Source organism: Canis lupus, chromosome 8 (genome assembly GCF_011100685.1).
Source record: "Canis lupus familiaris isolate Mischka breed German Shepherd chromosome 8, alternate assembly UU_Cfam_GSD_1.0, whole genome shotgun sequence".
In the NCBI taxonomy this organism is placed as follows: Eukaryota; Metazoa; Chordata; class Mammalia; order Carnivora; family Canidae; genus Canis; species Canis lupus.
In genome coordinates this window covers 24,284,221-24,306,253 of record NC_049229.1, presented here as the reverse complement: position 1 = coordinate 24,306,253, position 22,033 = coordinate 24,284,221, and the positions used below count along the sequence as shown (strand labels likewise).

Below are 22,033 nucleotides of genomic sequence, written 5' to 3'. Positions count from 1 at the left end.
ATAGGAGTGATGGGGAAGGGGCTGGTTCTCTTCCTGTTAGGATGTGAGCTTCTGAGTGCAGGGATTCTTTGCCTGTTTTTTCCACCAATAAATCTCAAGTGCCTGTTACAGGGACTAAATACATATTAGGTGGTCAGTAAATACTTATTGAATGGACAAATGTGTTGAAATCTGTTATACTAGGGAAAATAAGCAACACACCTAAAAACATTCCTTCCTAAAAACAGCAACAACAACAACAAAAGATATTATGCCAACCTGTTTTGTAACCCTGTTATTATGAGCTAAGTCTCTTCTAGGAGACTTTTCTGTAAATTTCCATGAAGGAATATACTTGCTCTGCCTTCTCAATGATTTCCAGATATATTCACTCTGTGAATATTAACATAATGAGAAATGCATGTTGGTTTCAATATCTGTAGCAAAGCCTCTCTCTTGAATTAGAGACTATTTATGAATACTGTTCTGAATATTGCCACATCCTAGAGCATTGTTTTAAACAGAATTTCTCAAAATGATATCATTCCTGGACTTCATGAGAACAAATCAATATGTCAACAATGATAATATTTGAAGGGTAACCCAATTAAATGAATAGATTATTTTCAGTCTTCAAATCAACTTCTAAAATATTCTTTTATTTTTACTATGTGAAATGTTCAACCTGTATTTCAATGAAATGTGTGTTGACAATGGATCCCAATGAAAAGACAGTGATTCCTGCATTTCAGTGAAGTGAGTAGTTCTTCTAAGAGAAACTTTTTTCTGTTCCTCGAATCTGTAAGCACAGCTTAAGCTGTATCTCACCACATAGAAAGAAGCTGGACTTGGTTTGTCTGTCATCTGTATTTTTTTTTTTTTAGTTTAAATAATGTAGGATCAGGGGATCCCTGGGTGGCGCAGTGGTTTGGCTCCTGCCTTTGGCCCAGGGCGCGATCCTGGAGACCTGGGATCGAATCCCACGTCGGGCTCCCGGTGCATGGAGCCTGCATCTCCCTCTGCCTATGTCTCTGCCTCTCTCTCTCTCTCTCTCTGTGACTATCATAAATAAATAAATAAATAAATAAATAAATAAATAAATAAATAATGTAGGATCATAGCACAGAAACAGGAAGTTAATCATATGCATTTTTAATCCCCTTCCTTCAATTCATACTGTATTTATTCTTTTTGTGCCTATACCCTAATGGATAAAAATGCCTCCAGTCACCACTCATTCATTTCTTAGTCTTTCTTTCTTCCTTCCTTTCTTCATCCTCCCTGCCTTCTTTTCACATTACCTTCATATAACCAGCTGTTGATTGCTGATACATGGAAGGATAGTCTAGCAGACAGTGTGTAAGCCCTGCCTTCTCATCTTAACAAGTTGTGGAGGTTACTACTATTTCTTTTGACAGGCTCCACATTCAGTATTCTTCTGTCTAAGGACTTTCTCTAGACTCAGTAATGTGTTCAGTCAATAATGAGGTTGGAAAGCTCAGAACCACAGAATAATCCTCATTAAGTAATGAGGTATGGGAGTTGGTAGACAAACACCCCACCCAGCCTTCTTGCTCTTCACCAGGAGAGCTCTGAGGTGTGTTCTACAGAGTCTATCAGAGAGATCCAAGTGGCAAGAGGTCAGGCTTCTCACAGTGATGGCCTGCTCATTAGTGCTTCTTTACTGGCTTTTTTCCCCATCACTAGTCCCCATTCTTACTTCCTTCAATATGATTCCTGGCCTCTGCACTCAGATTAACTATGTATATCAGAAACTATTTTGGGAAAGATTCAAACTAAGAAAACTACCATTCTAGCTGAGATCTCTCTGCTTCTTCCATTCCTTTGTAGGGCTAAAGACTAGTTCCCTTGAGTCACAGAGACTTTCCTGTGAGATTCCTACATCCTCATCTGTCTAGCCAGTCACACTTAGGGACCTAAAACCAGGAAGGGACACATAGCTATTCTCTGCTCTGAATATCCAACTACTTGGGATTTGGTGTGAGAGTGAACAGGCCAGTCCTCTCTGTCTGGAACCCATGGAAGTGTCTGTTGCTCAGCCCAAGAAAACTCTTCTTTTTGTTTACCAGGACAGGGGGAGCTGAAGGGAACATGGGAAGAATTCCCTTTCTCAGAGATATCTCCTAAAATATATTTTCCTTATTGCTGTTATTGAAGTTCTATTAAACATTTAGGATTTTGGAAAATAGAGACAGAAGACTGGCCTTTCCTCTCTCTTACTTCCTTTCCCTTTCCCTCTCTCTCTCTCTCTCTCTTTGTTGTCCTACTTCATCATATTTCTCCCAGGACCAATAATTTATCTATCTATCGATTGATTGACCAATCATATTCCTACTACAGAGTACGTCAGTCATGCTACAATGTTGGCATACTAATGTTAAAGAGGAGAGAGTCAAATCTCTGGAACAACTGCTATGGTGACCCATGCTTTCCATAATTAAGGAATGGCAAGATTGTCTTTCTGAAAATCTGATTGGCACCACAGTTATTTATAAGCCCTGCATACATAAAGAATGTTTATAGCTAGTGGTATGTGTATCTATGTATGTGCTATGTTAAAAGCTAACTTAGTTGGAATTGCTTTTATAATTTGAGGCACATTTTGGTAATAACTATAAAGCATGTTTCAAATAACCTATGAAATTTCACTTTATTTGGAAGATTTCCTTTATTTTTATGTATTTCATTTTTTTTTCTACTTTTGCTTTGATTTGATGAAGATCCCAAATAAAAATTATACTCTTTTCAGTGTTTCTTTTGTCCCTTTTTCAACCTTCATATTTAATTTCTTTATCACTTAACAATGAACTTAAAATAGTAATCTCTCTCTCACATGTTGCTGTGAAGAATGTATGGATGTCTAGATCCTGCAGTATGTTTTAGGACACTGCACTTTTCTCATAGTAAGAAGGAAACTGATGACATCTGGGGTCTTACATGTTTTATGCTGATAAAGTGAGGGAGTAATCTGGCCAACACATGCTCTAGGCATTTACTGAATACTCAGCTACCTACATGGTTTAATGTAATGAGATATATCTTTCCTATATACCTATTTAGGCGCTAAAGAGGACGCTTATAATGCAAACTCAGGATGGCTGGATGGTTTAAGAACACTGAAAAAAATAGCATTCATTTGCAAGGTAGATGATGAAATGGATATAATAGAGCTTTGAAAAGGCCTATGAGAATGTTGAATTTAGAAAAATGAGAACAAGTGAGGGAGGAGAAGAGGGTGAGAGAGAATCTCAAGCAGTCTCCATGTCCAATGCAGAGCCCATGTAGGGCTCATCTCATGACCTTGAGATCATAAGCTGAACCAAAATCGAGTCAAGCACTTTAACTAAGTCATCTGGGTGCCTCTGGGGTATTTTTGTCAGGGATAATATTAGAAAAATGAATGCCATCTTCAACAAAACTAAGTTGGACAATATTCTTTTTTCAATTCAGATTTGGAAAAGAGGGTTTTTAAAAATAAGATTGTGAATATGGTTCTGTATAATGCATTACAAGTAGAACAATGGTCTTGTTATATATGTATTATTTTTTGAACTTTAGGATTGGGGGGGTTTCTTTAAATATTATCTGTCTAATAGAAAAACAGCTCATCTTTGTACAAGTCTTTTTCAGAGGCAAGTAGTTCTTGAGTTAATGTCACCATTGTATGTTTCCATAGTCTAACATATGCTATTAATGGCTCCTAAGCTTTGGGACATTTAATTTTACTAAAATATGGTATAAAACAAATGAGCTTTGTTAATATGATATAAAAGTTGGAATCTCCAGAATTATATTTTAACTAATTACCTTTGTAAATTATACTATTTACTTCAAATTGGGCTATAGGGATTTCTTTTACTTTTTTGGCAATATATCAATAATTAATTGATATAATATTTAAATAGTAATATCAAAATATTTAAATAGTAATATCTCTTGTCAGCTTAACAACCTTAAGTAACTCTTGAGAAAATTTTCTTTCTACTTAACGATTGCTATGTACATTTTCTAATTTTAGTCATGAATCTTTATAATTTAACGTCAACAACTCACAAGGGCTATTAAGACACTTTGAAAACTTCCATATTGCTTAAAATGATGTTAGAAAAATCAACATGCAAAAATGATGTTTAAAAATGTCATCCAGGCAAACTGCCTATCCCAAACTGTGCCAATTCCATAATAATATGGAATTGTTTTCTTGCTCTCCTCTGTTTGTTTTGTTTTAATAAGGAAAACAAATATTAGGCTACACAAGAGTTTACCTTTTATTCTGAGAAAAACACTCCCCAAGTCTTAAATTGAAGTTAATAGCTTAAAAAAATCACATAGTACAATTGAACACTTTACGTGTAATATGGATTGATTTCAACACAGTTTTGACTTTGGCATAAAATATCTCTGAATATGTGAGATCAAACACTAGCATACTGCACCCCCCACCCCATTTTTATTTAGAGATGCATTGTTGTTGGCCAGCACTGCAGTGTAAGCAGAAAAGAAGTGCTGTATGTGAACATACATATTTTTGTGCTGTTTCTACTTTGAGTGTTTAATGAAAAGTCTAACACAGCATTTTTTTAATGGATATTTTATCTTTTTATTTTTTTAACCTGAAAGACTGCAAATGACTTATTTTCAATGGGGAGATTATTATAAACTAAACATTCGAGTGGTAGGAGGCATAGTTTGGTGACTATGTTTGAGCTCTCATTTCTTTGTTTTAAAGCAGTGCTTATGAAACTGTCTAGACCTTTTATGAATGGAGAGGTTAGAGATGAAGTATGGGGACTGCATTAGAATTAGATGATATCATTATTCCTTTCAAGATCAAAAATCAGGCCCACTGCTTGGTAAAAGACTGGAATGATCTGTGCCTTAATCTCTTACTCTATTGTGTTCAGGTGCAAAAATGTATCATTTCACCTCAGAATGATCCAAAAATTAAATAATTAACAATCTTCACCATGAAAATACAAGGACTAAACAGCTGCAATACTTATACCTGGAAGGACAAAAACAAATGGTGATTGTCAGCATTAAAAGGGAAAGGGATTTTTGTTTAAAAACTTTAATCCTTTTTATCATTCTAATTTTGGAACAGTAATCTCAGAATACACAAATTTTAATTCCTCTCTCTCTGTGTAAGGTACTTAGTACACTTCTACAAGTTTATGCCATGTAATTAAAATATGTAACCATTATGTCTGGTTTAAATTTGATTAATACAATGTGATTTTGGCAAAGGAAAAGAATATGTCCTTTAATTGTTTGAATAAATATAAAGCATGCTGTTGAATTCCAGTTGTAACAGATCTAAACAGTGCATTTTTTTGTTTGTTGGTTTATGTCTTTTAGCATCTCCGTCAATTAAACTCTTGGTGGATGACCCTATAGTTGTAAATCCTGGAGAGGCCATAACATTAGTGTGTGTTACAACAGGAGGAGAGCCTGCACCCACTCTCACTTGGGTCAGGTCCTTTGGGACTCTGCCTGAAAAGACTGTTTTGAATGGAGGAACGTTGACCATACCTGCCATCACCTCAGAAGATGCTGGTACTTACAGCTGCATTGCCAATAACAATGTAGGAAACCCTGCAAAAAAGTCCACCAACATCATTGTGAGAGGTAAGCTGGCCTAGAGAATGTTACCAAAAAAATTTCTGGATAAACCAGGTTATTGCAAAGCAAATAATGTTTGATATAAAAACATTTCCTCAAATATTGCATGCATGTGTAACATACATAGAAAATTCTTTATAATTGATGAATGATGTCTAATTATAAATGGAAACTAAAATTTCTGAATCTTAATAACCATACTTCATATTTGCATTGGATAGTTTTCATAACACATTCTTAATGATACTATGAAACTATTCCATTGAATACTTTTTATATGTTCTTAGTAAAAGAAATCATTAAAATGCAAATGTGGCATAGGGCATTAAACATTATTATACAGATTGTGTATTAGTTCAGGAATTTAGCAAATGTATCAATTTAATGTTTAATAAGCATTTATTGAGTCTCTATTACAAGCAGAGCTCTAAATTGTGGGATTATATAGAGATCTATAAAACATTACCTTGTACTCAAGGATTATACTGCGAAATAAAATATCTCAATTAACAGCCCTATAATACAGTGTTCAGGAGGTAAGCAAAAACTATAGACATGAAACTATAGACATGAAAAAAATTACAGTAACTACTGGCTGAAGTTATTAGGGAATATCTAATATCATTTTCATAAGGTTCTAGAGGCTGGGTAGATTTTTAACTGACTGAGATTAGGGAAAGACATGGAAAAGTCAGAGATCACGAAAGACAAAGTATATCTGAGGTATTGGCATAAAATATGGGTCACTAAATCAATAGTGGCACTGAAGTACTAGTGTGGATGCTGCCAGCTGGTGGGCTGGTACTACGTGGAAGAAATGTTATCCCTCCAGTTTGGAGGATGTAAAGTTATGGTTCAAGGAGTTTGTATTTCTTTATGTCTCACTTCACCTGGCATGGTCCTGGGTTGGGAGTGGGGGATGGACACCAATGGCTCTAAATTAAAATAGATATCCATTCTGCCCAAGAGGACACTTCTCATAGGCAAATGGAAGTTTTTTTGTGATGAAGGATTATAATGGAAACAAAACATAATTGAGTGTATTGAGATTATCATTTGTGATTTTGTGAACACGAATTATGCTGGTTTTGAAGCCTGTTCGTATCCAAACTCTTAGAAATATGCTACTTAACCAAAAATATGCTCTAATCAAAATATTGCAAGGTGTTAGATATAAATCAAGACACTTGGAAAAATACTCTCTATCTGCTGCAAAACTGTAGGCCATACAATATTTAGTAGTTGCAAGATATACCATTATTTTATGTATCACTACAAAGTAAAACATAATGCCAATTAAACTACCGTAGTGTTTTCTTATGAGATAGAATCTTATTGAAAGAAGTCTTTCAGATCTGTTTATGCGTAGGTTTTCTTTTAAGCCATATATCACCCATTAGTAGACATAAAAAGGAAAATAAAGAAAAATAAATTGCTTATTTTTCAAACTCCACACTTAGAACCAATCCAACTGCTTTAATCTCAGTCTTAGATGACTATGATTTTCTACACAGCATCTTTTTTTCTCATTAAGAACATTTACAATTCAGAATTACAGAGAAATATCGTCTCTGATTTTCTCCCAAGGCAGACCACCACTGCTGTGCCCTGTTGATAGCAACCGTAAAAGGATATTGAATGTGAGGTACATTCTGATTTTATGTGAGCGTAATAAGGATTTTGAAACCAATGAAATGTGATCTCTATCTCTGTTGTTTAATTTTAAAATTTTCTACTGGACAACTAATTATATTCTAATGAATTAGCAAATTTGTAAGGGATACATGAAGGTAACTACAAAGAGCAGTGTTCCTACCCTCAAATCCCTACCTTCAAAGGGTTTTACAATTCTGTAAGGAAGATAAGAACACAAAGGAATAATATATGGTAATAAATAAAAAGACATGGTCCCTGAATGGACGTATATTAACTTTTCTAACTTAGATATCAGTATTGGTAAAATGCAACTGCTCTAAGCCTTGTCTCAGTGACTAATCAGATTCTGTTCCTCAGCCACCACAATTTTCAAGAAAAAAAAAAAAAGGAAAGAAAAAACAAAACTGTACAAATCACCATGTTTATTATTTCTGATTTTTATCTGTTCACCTTTAAACACATACTTTCCCAAGTAGCCATGAAATAGTGCTACCAAATCTTGCAACAAAAATTGTGAGATTGATTAAAGCATTGCAAGACTATTTTTAAGACTCGTGGCTGCAGTGGGGGACCTTTCATTCCATTATTTAATCAAGGATAGGAACTCACTAGAGAAAAATAATGCCATTAGAACAGAGGATCATCTGCAACTACATTGAATTCCTACAAAATTGGCAGAATCTTTAGCATAAAATGTCTGTGTTGCTCAGGCACCCTCCAGAAGGGACTGACCATCCGCAGCCCATACATACTCAGGAAGTGATCTGCTCTTCCCTGTTCCATCTAGCGGGTTTCATCCAACTTCTTACAAAGGACAGTTTCCAACTTTGACAGGAATGGTCTAAAATAAATAGAGCCTAAAAATGTATTTCCCCAATTTATAATTTATTTTTAGGCCTTTAATTTATCTGAAGTACACATTTGCATCACCATATAATATTACCAGCGAGACCTCTCTGCAGTGGCATCCACATCATTCATAAAATCAAGTTTGTATAAAATCCTGCTGAATATAGAAATAGCCTTGGTTAGTGAGTCCTAGATTGCATGTGGGGAGAGAAATGGCTACAGTAATGTGAGACATCTGATATCTGCCACAAAGACCAAGAAATTCAGCTAAAGAAAATGGTTTTCTTTTTATTGTATCAAAGAAATCATTTTCAAGTCTTCTGAATTTGTAGACCTCTACAGTGTCCCAGATTAACTGTATCATGGATACAGTAAAACTAGAGTTCTCTATTTATTTTATTCTGTAATTAAATCAAGATTTATAGACCAGGTTTTCTGGGCAAGCACAGGGATATTTTGTGCACAGAATTTCCATTACCATTGGAGAATATTCATGGACAAAAAAAATACAAGCATAGGGTGCAGACAGGAATAAAACTCTAGAAACATTTCTGAATTTGTCTTTTGATATTTTTTAATAGGAAATACTTTAAATAATGTAGACAATACTTCAAGTAGAATGCAGGCTCAAAGCATCTCATATGTTTTAATATTGTGTTAGATATTTATAAATATAGCTGCTATGTCTTTTCTTATGATTCCTTAAGAAATTGTAGTGATTGAGCCATATTTCTCCCAAGTCAGGAGAGAAGCAGGGTGGCTTGGACTTGGTGCTCTCCAAACTCCTGTTCAGTATGTCATTTTCACATTTCTCATTTGTTATGAATTGAACCGCTGTGCTGAAAAAACATGGTTCATAACCTGACCAAGATATTATTGTATTTTAGTTTCCTGTGGTCTTTTTAAATTTTATTCAGTGGTGTGATCATCCCCTGTTTCCAGAAGAAAAGTCAGGCATACCCCATGATGCTTATGCTCATTATTAGAAATAGAGAATCTTACAATGCATTCAAATCACAAACACAAATTTAGTTCAATGTTTTCGGATGCATGATCCAAAATAGTAGAAAAACTCCAAACTTAATGCAAAAATTTCTCTCCTGCCTGGCTTGGGTCCACATGGGGCTGGGGACCTGCAATGGGAAAGCAAGAGAAGGTGGTATGGTTGGCTTCTTCCCCTTTGTCTGTCTGTCCTCCACCTCCTTGACAATGCATTCCAGCCCTGACCTGATTGCCAGGTTCTGAAGTCCCTGGCTTCGGGTGGGGTAGAGAAGTCTTCTCTATATAAAACATCTTTCTTTTTTATATGGCACAATAATGTACTCTTGGGAGATTACTCTGTCTAGAAGATCTATGTGGATCAAGGACTGAGCTCTAGTGATGGGATTTCCCAGGAGTCCCTTAAAAATACCACGTTCTCTGAGCACAAGCTCTTGTGAAGTATCCTTTCCTCTTTTCTGCTGAAGGCTTCTCTTTCCTCCAAGCATCCAACTAAACAGAGCCCAAGATAGGCCTGTACCACTTCTCCTTCCCTGTGACGCACATCTGTTTAGCTTACCAGTAAACTCTGTGAGAGCCCACAAATTCCAGTTTAGCCACCTCTTTCCTATTGCCACATGGGTTTTGGCTACCTCAGATAGATCAGGTACCTTTTCAGAGAGAATATTTCAGAGCTCTGACTGGTCTTATGAAAAGCTCCTCAGTAAGATTGAGATTCTCCTTCTGCCACCATTGTCCACATTGGTTCTGTCTTCAAACTATACCTGCATCTGGTCATGTCTCGCCACGTTCACTGTTACCACCTTTAAATAAACTATCAATATATCTCCTGTGGTTGATTAAAATAGTCTTTTCATCCAACTTTCTGCTCTGGCTCCACTTTTAGAAGCCCCTCCTTTATCCACTTAGATAAGGTAGACTAGGCTGTTAACAAACAGACCTATAGCTGTAATCACTTTAAACAAGAACACTTGAGATTTTTCTCATGAAAAAGTCCAGGCGTTTCCTAGTTGATAAGGCTAGTGATGGTGATGTATATATGATTGGTGTGTATAGAGGTGAAGAGCCTGCTCCATGCAGTCATTCAGATACCTAGATTGATGATGTTTCTGTCCTCATGCAAAAGCCAGAGTGATTGGAATTATGTCATCCTCCTGACAAAAACTCCAGTGGATTTCATCTCACCTAAAATGGAATTCAGATTCCTCATCATCATTTCATATACCTCTCTTCTTTACCTACTATACTTCAGACACATTCTTTTTCTTTTCCCACATAGGACTTAAATATTTGCTGTTCTTTGGCCTAGAATGTTAATTTTCAAATACCACCTTCTGGAAAGTGACTTGGGCTACCCTTTCTGAAATAACCCACCCCTAGTTCCCTTACATGATTTGTTGTTCCTTCTTATCACATAACTACCTAGAGTTATTTTATATGTATTTCCTTATTTATAGTCTCTCTCTTTTATGGGGACAGTGGGGACAAAAAAATTTATCCATTGTCCTATTCAGTGATGTATCCCTAGAACTTAGAAAACTACCCAACGTATAGTAGATGCTCAATAAATATATGTTGAGTAAATGGATCTCTTTTATAAGTTTACTGGCTTAAACATTTCTTACAGACATCTATCTCCCTTTGAAATTCTAATTATGTACTAAATGACATTAAGGTAAATTAGGAAACTTTATATACATATTAAATCATATGAAACATCTGTGTGATGTTTGAAAGGCATCATTGTTGTTATTATTTATTGCTGTGTAATAAGCCACCCCCAAAGAGTAGCTTAAAATAGTGCTGTCATTTGTTTTGCTCACAAATCTGGGGGTTGAGAGGCTCAGCTAAAAAATTAATGGTCTCAAATGATTGCACTCAGCAGCTTGGGCTGGAATCAACTTCAAGGCTTCTCATTTAGATATCTGTTGCTAAACTAAAAAGTTTGAACAGCTGAATTCTTTAGGTTAATCTCTGTCATTCACTCTCAGTAAACCCTTTACAGTTTCTCCATATGTCATACTTACAGTAGCTAGACTTCTACTGGATCACAGGGCAAAGAGCTGTATGGATTTTTTTTTTTAACCTGGGCTCTCAAGTCATGCATTGTCATATCTGCATTCTATTCAAGGCAGTGATAAAGCCTGGCCTGTTTCCAGAAGGGGATAAAAAGGAGGAATGTCAAATAATCTACAGGCTTGTTTTGTAAAAGGCAGCATGATATGTGGTGTACTCCACAAATCATATTCTTCCCCTCATGTTCCCATGCTTCCTCAAGCTCACTCATGCCTCTTATTTTGTTCCCATTTTCTCCTTAATTTCATCAGCCCCTCTCTTAAACCCCTGGCCTCTGCTAAGTGACATTGTAAACAGGTTTTTTTTTTTTTATTTTTAGAAATATTCCAGCCTATTTTTGTTGGCTATGATCTCAGATTTCTAATAAGGAGAGAGAGAAAAAGTTGTCAATATTGAAATAGATTTAACCTTTATGGAGGAAGTCAATATGTATTCAGTGAGGCATACATTTACAGTTCCCTAACTGCACAGAAATATTCTGTAACCTCCAGGAACATCATAACCCTCTGTTCTGAAAAGTGTTGATTTGCCTAACTCTAATGTATCCATGTGAAATAACTAAGTTCTCACTAATAATCTGAATTGTGATATTAAATATGTTTGTTCAGAACTCACTTAGTGGAGATACCTCAAATATTAGCACACCTAACATTTCAAAATGATCTTTAGGCTTAATACAAAAAAATATAATTCTAAAATTCTGGGAGAATAAAAATGTGAACAGTTGAGTGTATCAGTTCCACTTAGATAATAGTAATAGTAATAGTTATTATTTATTGAACACTTAACTATGTACCAGGCTACCAGAGAGACTGTGTACATTAACTTTTTAATCATTCCAAAATATTTATGAGGTAAAAAATATCATTATTCCCATTTTTTTTGAAAAAAATATAAGTGAAGAGGGAGCAATTAAGTAACTTCCCCCAGACAAGCCTAATTTCAGCAGCAAAGCTGAGATTAAAAATCCACACAGTATGATTCCAGGGCCACTATCTTAACCAAGGTACCATAGTGCCTTACAAAATTTAGCCAATTTTTTAAAAAATGTATAATCTACTCCTCATCCCCCAAATTGAACTGACTAATGTCCTTTATTATTTCCTTTATTCTTGCCTTGCTTAGAGACTTACTAGGGATTATTTCTTAAATATATACCCATTTGTGATTGGAAGAAGTTCTGTTTTTGTTACTCAGCACTTTTTTCTGTGGTAATGGTAGGCATACTTCAAGTTCTAACCAAGTGAGTGTTTATAGATTATGATTATCTAAATAATATTGCATTGTGAAGGACTTAGCATGACTTACCAGCTCTTACAAATTAATGTACAGGAATTTTAAGAATTTCTATTACTTAGAAGAGACCAGTTGAATCACAGAAGACAAAGACACAAAACAATTGCACAAATAAAGCATGGAATATAAACAAGGAAACAAATAAGTAACCTATACTTTAAAAAGTATGTTCATTGTTTTTGCCAGAAGGCATCTATTTCAAGCTATTGATTAGAAAGTCAGTCAGAATTGACAATTTTCCATAAATAACTGATTAAATTTAGCTTTCAGTGTTTCTAAAAGTAAATTATTTGTGAATTTCCAATAACAAGGTCATTGCACTTCCCAAGCATTTAGATTAATCAAATTAAATTTCCATTTATCATATTTTCTTTGATGATCTGTCATTAATAAAAACTACAAGGATAATAGCTGAAGTTGTAGAAAACCAATCTTTAACATTTTCCAAGAGCAAAGCTGTCTGCTGTGTGCAGGTGTCCCAATTATTCATGTAGATTAAATGCTTTATTTCTGTTTTCCCAATTTAATATTCTGTAGTAATTACATCTCCCCCAAACACCAGAGAGAATTTTATTATATTATGTTTTATAGCTCTGAAATGGTTTCATTATTATTTTTTAAGAAATTAATCTGGGCTATACAAAATATGAAAATTATCAAATTCAGTAGTTCTCATCTAAATATAGATAGCTCAGTTTCTTTTCATAAATAGGATATATCTAACTTATCTTTCTTCATTGAAATAATATATGAGGAATTATAAAATATAATTTCAAGTAAGAGAAGTTTGTATAGATATTGCCTATTCTTCTTGTTATTTTTAAAGATTTTATTTATTTGAGAGAGAGAAGGGGCAGAGACAGAGAGAGTGAAAAAGAGAGAACGCAAGAGTAGGGGAGGGGCAGTGGGACAAGCTGACTCCCTGCTGAGTACAGAGCCTTCCTCGGGGCTAGATCCCAAGACCCTGGGGTCATGATCTAAGCTAAAGTCAGACTTTGATTCAGTCACCCAAGCATGTTTACATCATGGTAACATGATGGGTAACAGCTTAGTTATACATGTTTATTTTATTAAAGCTTACATCATCCTCCTTGGTAGATGGTCTCTCGTGTTTAGTCAAAAAGAGATGCGCCAGTTTGTAGTAGTGCTTTGAAAGGAAATACTTGCTAATATCCAGAAAATAAGAGTCTTATTCAAATAACATTATTTTAAAAATATTTTAATCAGTTTCTTTGAAGGTGTTTTATGTATTTTGTTTTTTTTTTCTTCAGTTTTTGGTTTTGTTTTGTATACCCTAGAGTTGTAAAATAGATCCAAAACAATGATATTAATTTGAAAACATCTAATTCAGATGTTTTTATCCTATTATTTTTTTAACTATTTAATTTTTATTGAAATTTAATTTAGTTAATATATACTGTATTATTAGTTTCAGGGGTAGAGTTTAATGATTCATCAGTTGCATATAACACCCCGTGCTCATTGCATCCAGTGCCCTCCTTAATGCCCATCACCCAATTACCCTTTCACCCCACCCACCTACCCCTCCAGCAGCTCTGTTTATTTCTAAAAGTTAAGAGTCTCTTACAGTTTGCCTTCCTCTTTGTTTTCATCTTATTTTTATTTCTCCTTCCCTTCCCCTATATTCATCTCTTTTGTTTCTTAAATTCCACATATGAGAGCAATCATATGGTATTTATCCTTCTCTGACTTACTTTGCTTAGTATAATACCCTCTATGTCTATCCATATCATTACAAATGGCAAGACTTCATTCTTTTTGATGGCAGAATAATATTCCACATTATCTTTATCCATTCATCTGTTGATGGACATCTGGGATTTTTCTATAGTTTGGCTGTTGTGGACACTGCTGCTATAAACATTGAGGTGGTACCACTCCGAATCACTATCTTGTATCCTTTGGATAAATACCTTAGAAGTGCAGTTGCTAGGTCATATGGTAGTTCTATTTTTAACTTTTTGAGGAACTTCCATACTGTTTTCCAGAGTGGCTGCCAGTTTACATTCCCACCAACAATGTAAGAGGGTTCTCCTTTCTCTGCATCCTCACCAATATCTGTTGTTTCCTGAGTTGTTAATTTTAGCTATTCTGACTGGTGTGAGGTTATATCTCATGGTGGTTTTGATTTGTATTTATCTGATGCTGAATGATGTTGACCATTTTTTCATATGTCCGTTGTCCATCTGTATGTCTTCTTTGAAGAAATGTCTGATCATGGCTTCTGCCGATTTCTTGACTGGATTTTTTTGGTTTTGGGTATAGGTTGCCTTTTAGTTTTGTTGATTATTTCCTTTACTCCACAAAAGCTTTTTATCCTGATGAAGCCCCAATGGTTCATTTTTGTTTTGTCTTTGTTGTTATGGCAGGTACTTATTTCCCAAGCCTATTGACTCACCACACTGGGTTAGTGTGGGTTAAATGGTCTGTAGGCAGTAAGGTACCAGGAAAGAGATCTGTGATATGGTTCTGGCATCCCTTCAGTTAGCTATCAGATCATGAGTATGTAAATAGGCTTCTGCTTACTTTACAACTAAGATTTGTAGTAAATAAACTCTAAGATACTTTTATTCTAACCACCTATGATTCTATATTGTCAAAATGTACCTTAACCTAGGCCCATTTCTGGACTTCATCATTCTTTTTTTCTGTTTACAAACTTCCCCATGGAGATGCACAACTACAAACACATGGTCTGCAGATTTACACATCAACACAAATATTAAAGAACATTAAACTTTAAAACAAAATTCTATTTTCTATATTTTTAGTTACATACCTCAGGATATTAAACCAGGAAGATAAATTTGAATGATGCTTTCAACAGATATTTAGAAAATTTCTGTTCCATGCTGTACCTGCATCAGTTGCTATGAGGCACAAGAAGAGGAATGAGTGCAGTCCCTGAGCTCACAGTCTTACACTTGCATGGAAAAAAATATCAGGCAACTATTCCCTTCATAGGTCATAGGAAAACTATAACCATAATAGAAGCATAGGCATGAGCTGTTGGAACCTCAAATGAGGAAACAATTAATTCTGATTAGGGAGAAACAAGAAAATTCCGTAGAGGAAGGTGACATATGAACTGGTCTTTGAAAAGTGCGAATCTTTTCATATTTAGAAACCAAGTGTCTCTTTCCTATGCTATGTAGAATGGTGACATTAACTAGCTTTTTGAATTAACTTATTTTCTTATTCATGAAATATTAGAAATTGTTGATAGCCTTTCAAAGAAAAATCTATGTTTAACTTCCATCTTTTCTAATAGAATATTTTCAGGAATTAATTTATACATTTTATTTTATTTTTAAATGATGCTTAGAAGTTAATATTCTGGGGACACCTAGGTGGCTCAATGGTGGAGCATCTGCCTTCAGCTCAGGGCATGATCCCGTGGTTCTGGGATCGAGTCCCACATTGGGCTCCCTGCATGGAGCCTGCTTCTCCCTCTGCCTCTGTCTCTGCCTCTGTCTCTATGTCTCTCATGAATAAATAAAATCTAAAAAAAAAAAAAAGTTAATATTCTGCAGTCTTGACTTGTGTGAGATTTTATGTACAATTTTTAATTGAATTAGTCAACCTGTCAAATTTTGCTTGCTCTGTTTTTCTGTTTCTCTTTGAGTTCTGTCTAATATACTTCCAAATGAGTGTTCTCTTTAAATGCTTCAGGAAATTTCTAAGTAGAATCAATCAAACATAATTCTTAAATTATTCTTCTCTAGACTCCATAAGATGATATCTTAATTTTAGCTTTTAAAGAATCTTTTCTTGTTTTTTTCCTTTTTGCCTCAAATATACTTATCTGAAAAATTTGTATGCATGTAAATCATCAACACAGTAATTCAAACTCATCTTAACCAGAATTCATCTGTTAAGATTCAAGTGTTAATGACTAGTAAGTGAAAATTTATCCATGACAAGTCAATACATGTGTTCCAAACTATTTAATTAATTTTCAAAATCTCAAAGTTGGGAAAATACTTTACAAATGTTTTATTTATGGGCATCCCAGGTGGCTCAGTGGGTTAGCGCCGCCTTCAGCCCAGGGTATGATCCTGGAGTCCCGGGATCAAGTCCCATGTCGGGCTCCCTGCATGGATCCTACTTCTCCCTCTGCCTGTGTCTCTGCCTCTCTCTCTCTCTCTATGTCTCTCATGAATAAATAAATAACATATATTTTTAAAATATTTTATTTATTAATTATAGAACGCTTACATCATATAAACATTAGGATTAGTCTTTCCATGCTTTCTATAACTTATGCCCACATACCTTTTACTTACTTAACATTCACAGAGATAATACAATTCACATTCGAGTTTCAGCCATGATATAATGGATGATGTAAACCCATTGCAAAAAAAAAAAAAAAAAAAAGTAGAAGAAGAAGAAGGAGAGAGGTGGCATTTTATTTATCTGCTTAGGTTAGTTGTTCTCAACTGGAAGCAGTTTTTCCTTTTAGGGGATATTTGATAGTTTATTGAGACATTCTTGATTGTCATCACTGGAGGTGGTGGTGTTGTATGGATATCTAAAAGGTAGAAGCCAGGAATGCTGCTGAACACCCTACAATGCACTGGACAGCCTTCATGAAAAAAAATAATTATCTTGTCCAAAATGTCAGTAGTGTTCCTTTCAGGGTGCCTGGATGGCACAGTCAGTTAGGTGTCTGACTCTTGATTTTGTCTTGGGCCATAATCTCAGGGTTGTGAGATTGAGCTCCATGTGGAGCTCCAAGCTGGGCATGGAGCCTGCTTAGGATTCTCTGTCCCCTTCTCTCTCTTCCCTATTTTCTCTCTCTTTCTCTCTCTTTCTCTCCTCTCCCTCTTTAAAAACAAAACAAAACAAAATAGTACTGGTGTTTATAAACACTGCCTAAATAAAAGTTTCTTTTAAAGCCAATGTAAAAAGTGCATACACATGCACACACAACAAAATAAAAACAATTCTAAAAAAATCAATGTACATTTTGATACCATATTAATGTCAGATTGTATCATTTTTTGACATATGTCTTAGAGTTTCAGATGTCAGTACTTCTTTACCGAACACTCATAACTCTGTAGAGTTGTCTTGGGAAAAGGCTGTTGTCTGGCCTGTGTAGGGAGTGCTTACTGGGAACTTAGCCTCTTCCCTGTGGTCCATGTTCATCACCAGTTCCTATCTTCTGCATTATAATGATCTCTTTCTCTGTCTCAGTGGTTCACCTAATTCACATCCTAAGACTCTTTCTTCTGAAGTGCTGTACTCCATTTGATAACATTTCTCACCTCATTTATTAAAGTTTGTTGAGGTGCTTTCTAATTTTTGAAACCTAATTTTTACTATAATAGTAAGAGCTCTTTTTTTGGGCTTCTAAAAGATTCTCCCTCCCCCATGTCATCCACTGAGTGCCATGGAGTCAATGAACACAGTCAAATGGACATAATATTGCATTTATGATCCTCTCAATTCCTATAAAATCCTTATATTTCCTGGAGCACTAGAAGATATGCTGTCAGGCTTTCCAAGACCTGAAACTAGCATAATGGAAAATGAGATAATGGATATTTATGTTGCCTTTCTCAATTTCCTTCCTAAATTTTCTCCTAATTATTCTGGTGCATGTGCGTGTGCGTGTGTGTGTGTGTGTGTGTGTGTGTGTGTGTGTGTGTATTTGACCTAAAGAAGATGTAAAATGTCACATTACGGCTACTTCTTATTGTACAGGTTAAATGCAAACTTTCTTTACAGAAACTTGTTTTGAAGGATTGTTTCTAATGTAGCATATTTCCTTTCCTTTCATTGGCTATCAGTTTCTCTTAACAGAAGTAGAGAAAAACTCGAAAAAGAGGCATGTAACAAATTGCATTTGGCCTATTGATTTAGAAGTTGATTTAGTGTAAGTGCTCAGAGACATAAATGATGATATTCATTTGGATAGCAAGATTCTGGTTCAGTAATTTCTTCCTCTCACAGTATTAGAAGTCTAGACTCAGTGTCTCCATTAGTTCATTATTAGTTTTAATACCTGATCATCATATAATGCCCCCCTGCTTGCTGATGATATAATCTAAGCATATTAAAGGACTATCTTAAAAATGCAGTGTGAGATATTACTTCATTTTAACTTATTAAAATATAACAAATTGTGGAAGTTATAAGTATATAGCTTAATGAACTTTTCACTGTGAGCATGTGTGTCACCAGCACCCAAATTGAGAAGCAAAGAGTTAAGCATTCCTCATGAAGAATTAACTTTCCTCAAGAAGCTTTCCTCCCGCCCTTCTTCCTTAGGCCCACTGACATGTGACTTCTATTCTGACTTTGAACTTCTTTGATTAGTTTTGCTCTTTTAAACTTTATATAAAAGAAACTATACAATGCAATTTGCATCTAGATTTCTGTCCCAATATTATATTTGTAAGATTTCTATGCTGCTGTGTGTAGCAAGAGCCTTTTTATTTTCATTATAATGTTTCCCTGTATGCATATAACAAAATTTGTTTATTTGATTCTTTATGAACTCTTATTTCCAGTTTGACACCTTTATGTGAATAGTTATGCTCGGAATATTTTTGTACCAATCTTTTGGTGAACATACGAATGCATTTCTATTGGACATATACCTAAGCGTGAGTTATAGGGTAAGAAAATGTTGATATCTAATACCAAATTTTCCAATTTACACTTCTACAAGCATTTTTTTTGTTCCACGTCTTTGTCAACACTTGATATTGTCTGTATTTTTTGTTTTAACCATGCTATTGGTACTATGGAATCGTACTGTAATTTTAAATTTTTTTTTAAATTTTTATTTATTTATGATAGTCACAGAGAGAGAGAGAGGCAGAGACACAGGCAGAGGGAGAAGGAGGCTCCATGCACCGGGAGCCCGATGTGGGATTCGATTCCGGGTCTCCAGGATCGCGCCCTGGGCCAAAGGCAGGCGCCAAACCGCTGCGCCACCCAGGGATCCCTGTAATTTTAAATTACATTTGTCTTATCTGGATGAGTTGAGCAACTCTTCAAATGGTCAGACCATTTGATTATCTTTTCAACAATCACTTTTTCAAGTATCTGGCCCATCTTTGCCCGCACACACACACACCCCACACACCTTTTGGGTTGTAATTCTTTATTTGTAGAGTTCTTGGTGTATTTTGAAATACCATTTATTGAATATATTTATCAAAAAACATTTCTTCCTACTTTATGGCTTGCCTTCTCACAAACTTAATGTCCTATAATGCATAAAAGTCTTCATTTTGATGAGTCTAAACTATCAAACATTTTTAAGGTTAGTGCCTTTTGTATCCTACTTAAGAAATCTTTTCTAACCCCGGGTAATAAAAATATATGTTTTCTGCTAAAAGTTTGACTGTGTTACCTACAACATTTAATCTTTAATTCATTTCGAATTGATTTTATATGTAGTTTGTGGAAGGCATAAAGTATTTTTTTTCAATTTCAATATCTAGTTAACTCATCACCAACTATAGAATTGACCGTTCCTTCTCATTACACTGCAATATCACCTTTGTCATACATAAAAGTATCAAATATGTGTGGCTCTGTTTCTGGACCCATTTTGTTTCTGTTAGTTTTTGTTAATACTTATACTAATACTGCTGTATCTTAATTACTATAGCATTATATTGAACTTTAAATTCTGGTAGAGCAACTATTCTGGCTCCCCCCGCCCCCCGCTTTTTTTTAAAGATTGCTTTGGCTATTCTTGGCCAGTTGTGTTTCCACATACATTTTCTGAGCAGTTTGTTAATTTTTATTTCACCACTACCCCCAAAAAGCCTCTGAAACTTTTATTTGGATTGAATTGAATATGCAAGTATTATGATCTATCAACATTATCAATCCCTTCATTTACTTGTCATCTTTAATTTCTTTCAAAAAGTTCATGATTTTTCAGAGGAACGGTCTTACATCTATTAGATTCATTTTTAGTATTTGATAGTTTTGCTGTTCTTGTTGTTGGTAATGTAAATAGTATAATTTAAAAAATTTCACTACCTTTTTATTTTATGCTGGTATATAGCAATGGAAATGATTTTGTATATTGACCTTTTATCATTCAACCTTACTAAATTTACTTATTGATTATAATGATTTGTCTTAGATTCTTTAGCATTTTCTGTGTACAGAATCATGTTGGCTTCAAATAATGAAAGATATGTTTCTTCCTTTAATCTTTACATATTTTATATCTGTTTCTTGACTTGGTTTATCACCAAAGATGTCCAAATTACATTTTTAATAGAAGTGGAATATCATGTATCCTTCTTTTTTTCCCAATCCCCAGGAGCGAGTTTTAAGTAGTACACCATTAAGCACAATGTTTACTGCTGGCATTTTAATTATATTCTTCTACTCATAATTAGTTAAGAATTTTTAATGAGTGCTAAATGCTATCAAATAATTGATTCATGCTGATAAACACAAGAAAAGAGGAATAAGGGAAACAAAGAATACATGACACATAGAAATGAAACTCAAAGGAGCAGAAAGAAAATAACTTGAAAATGGCGTATGTCAATGAAATATAAAAAAGACAACAAAATAAAAAAAGCCAAAAATATGTTTTTGGTTAACATTAACAAAGTTGATAAGCTCTTAAAAGGACTGATCAAGAAAACAATAGATAAAATACAAGTTACTAACATCAGGAATGACATAAGGAATTTTTAAAAATTCATATTCATTATTCATGTTTGAAATATTCACCATTTCTAATTTTCTGAAAGAGAAAACATGGCCAGCTGACTTCACTAGTGAAATCTATTAAAGATATAGGAATAAATAATTCCAATCCTATACACACAAACAAAATTCATAAGGTCAAAAAGGAGAAAACACTTTCCAACTCCTATTACAAGCTGCCATAACCTGGTAGTAAAAGAAGGCAGTAATATATTACAAGAAATGAAAATTAAATGCTAGTAGCCTTCATAATCATAAACATAAAAATCCTACCAAAGTATTATCAAATCAATTCCACCAATACATTAACAAGATAATACAGAATTATCAAGTGGATTGTATCCAAGAGATGTATATTGATTTAACATTCAAATAGCAATTAATGCAATTACTGCATTAACAAATTAAAATGAAAAATAATATTTCAATTAATACAGAAAAACTTCTGGTAAAATTTAGCATCAATTTTAGAAATAGGAGACACTCAACCTAGTCAAACACAACTACAAAAACCACGAAAACCTACAGCTAAGATAATAGTAAAATACTTCCCTTCGTAATACTGGTAACTAGAGAATGATGTCTATTCTCACATCTATTCAACATTATACCTTCTGCAGTTTCCACTAGTGAAATAAGACAAGAAAAAATAAATAAAACCTTGTGGATTGTAAATGAAGTGAAACTGTCATTATTGTCTAATGAAATATTTATAATAAGTCTGTAAAAACAAAACTTACAATAAAAAGTTGAGTTTTATAAAATATTAAAAACTTTTGTTTATCAAAAGACACCTTAAGGAAATAAGCCAAAA

General features: G+C 34.4%; 1 protein-coding gene across 3 annotated transcripts in view; it reads left to right on the top strand.

The window, feature by feature from the left end:
• The window catches only part of MDGA2 (MAM domain containing glycosylphosphatidylinositol anchor 2), a 782,196-nt gene that overhangs the window by 525,116 nt on the left and 235,047 nt on the right, over positions 1-22,033 (top strand). For all 3 annotated transcript variants that reach the window (XR_005363220.1, XR_005363219.1, XM_038544626.1), the window contains exon 6: positions 5,359-5,628. Coding sequence is in view for 1 of the 3 variants with exons in the window: in XM_038544626.1 (XP_038400554.1) it covers positions 5,359-5,628 (270 nt within the window). In the remaining 2 variants the exon portion in view is untranslated. The remainder of the gene's footprint in view (positions 1-5,358; positions 5,629-22,033) is intronic.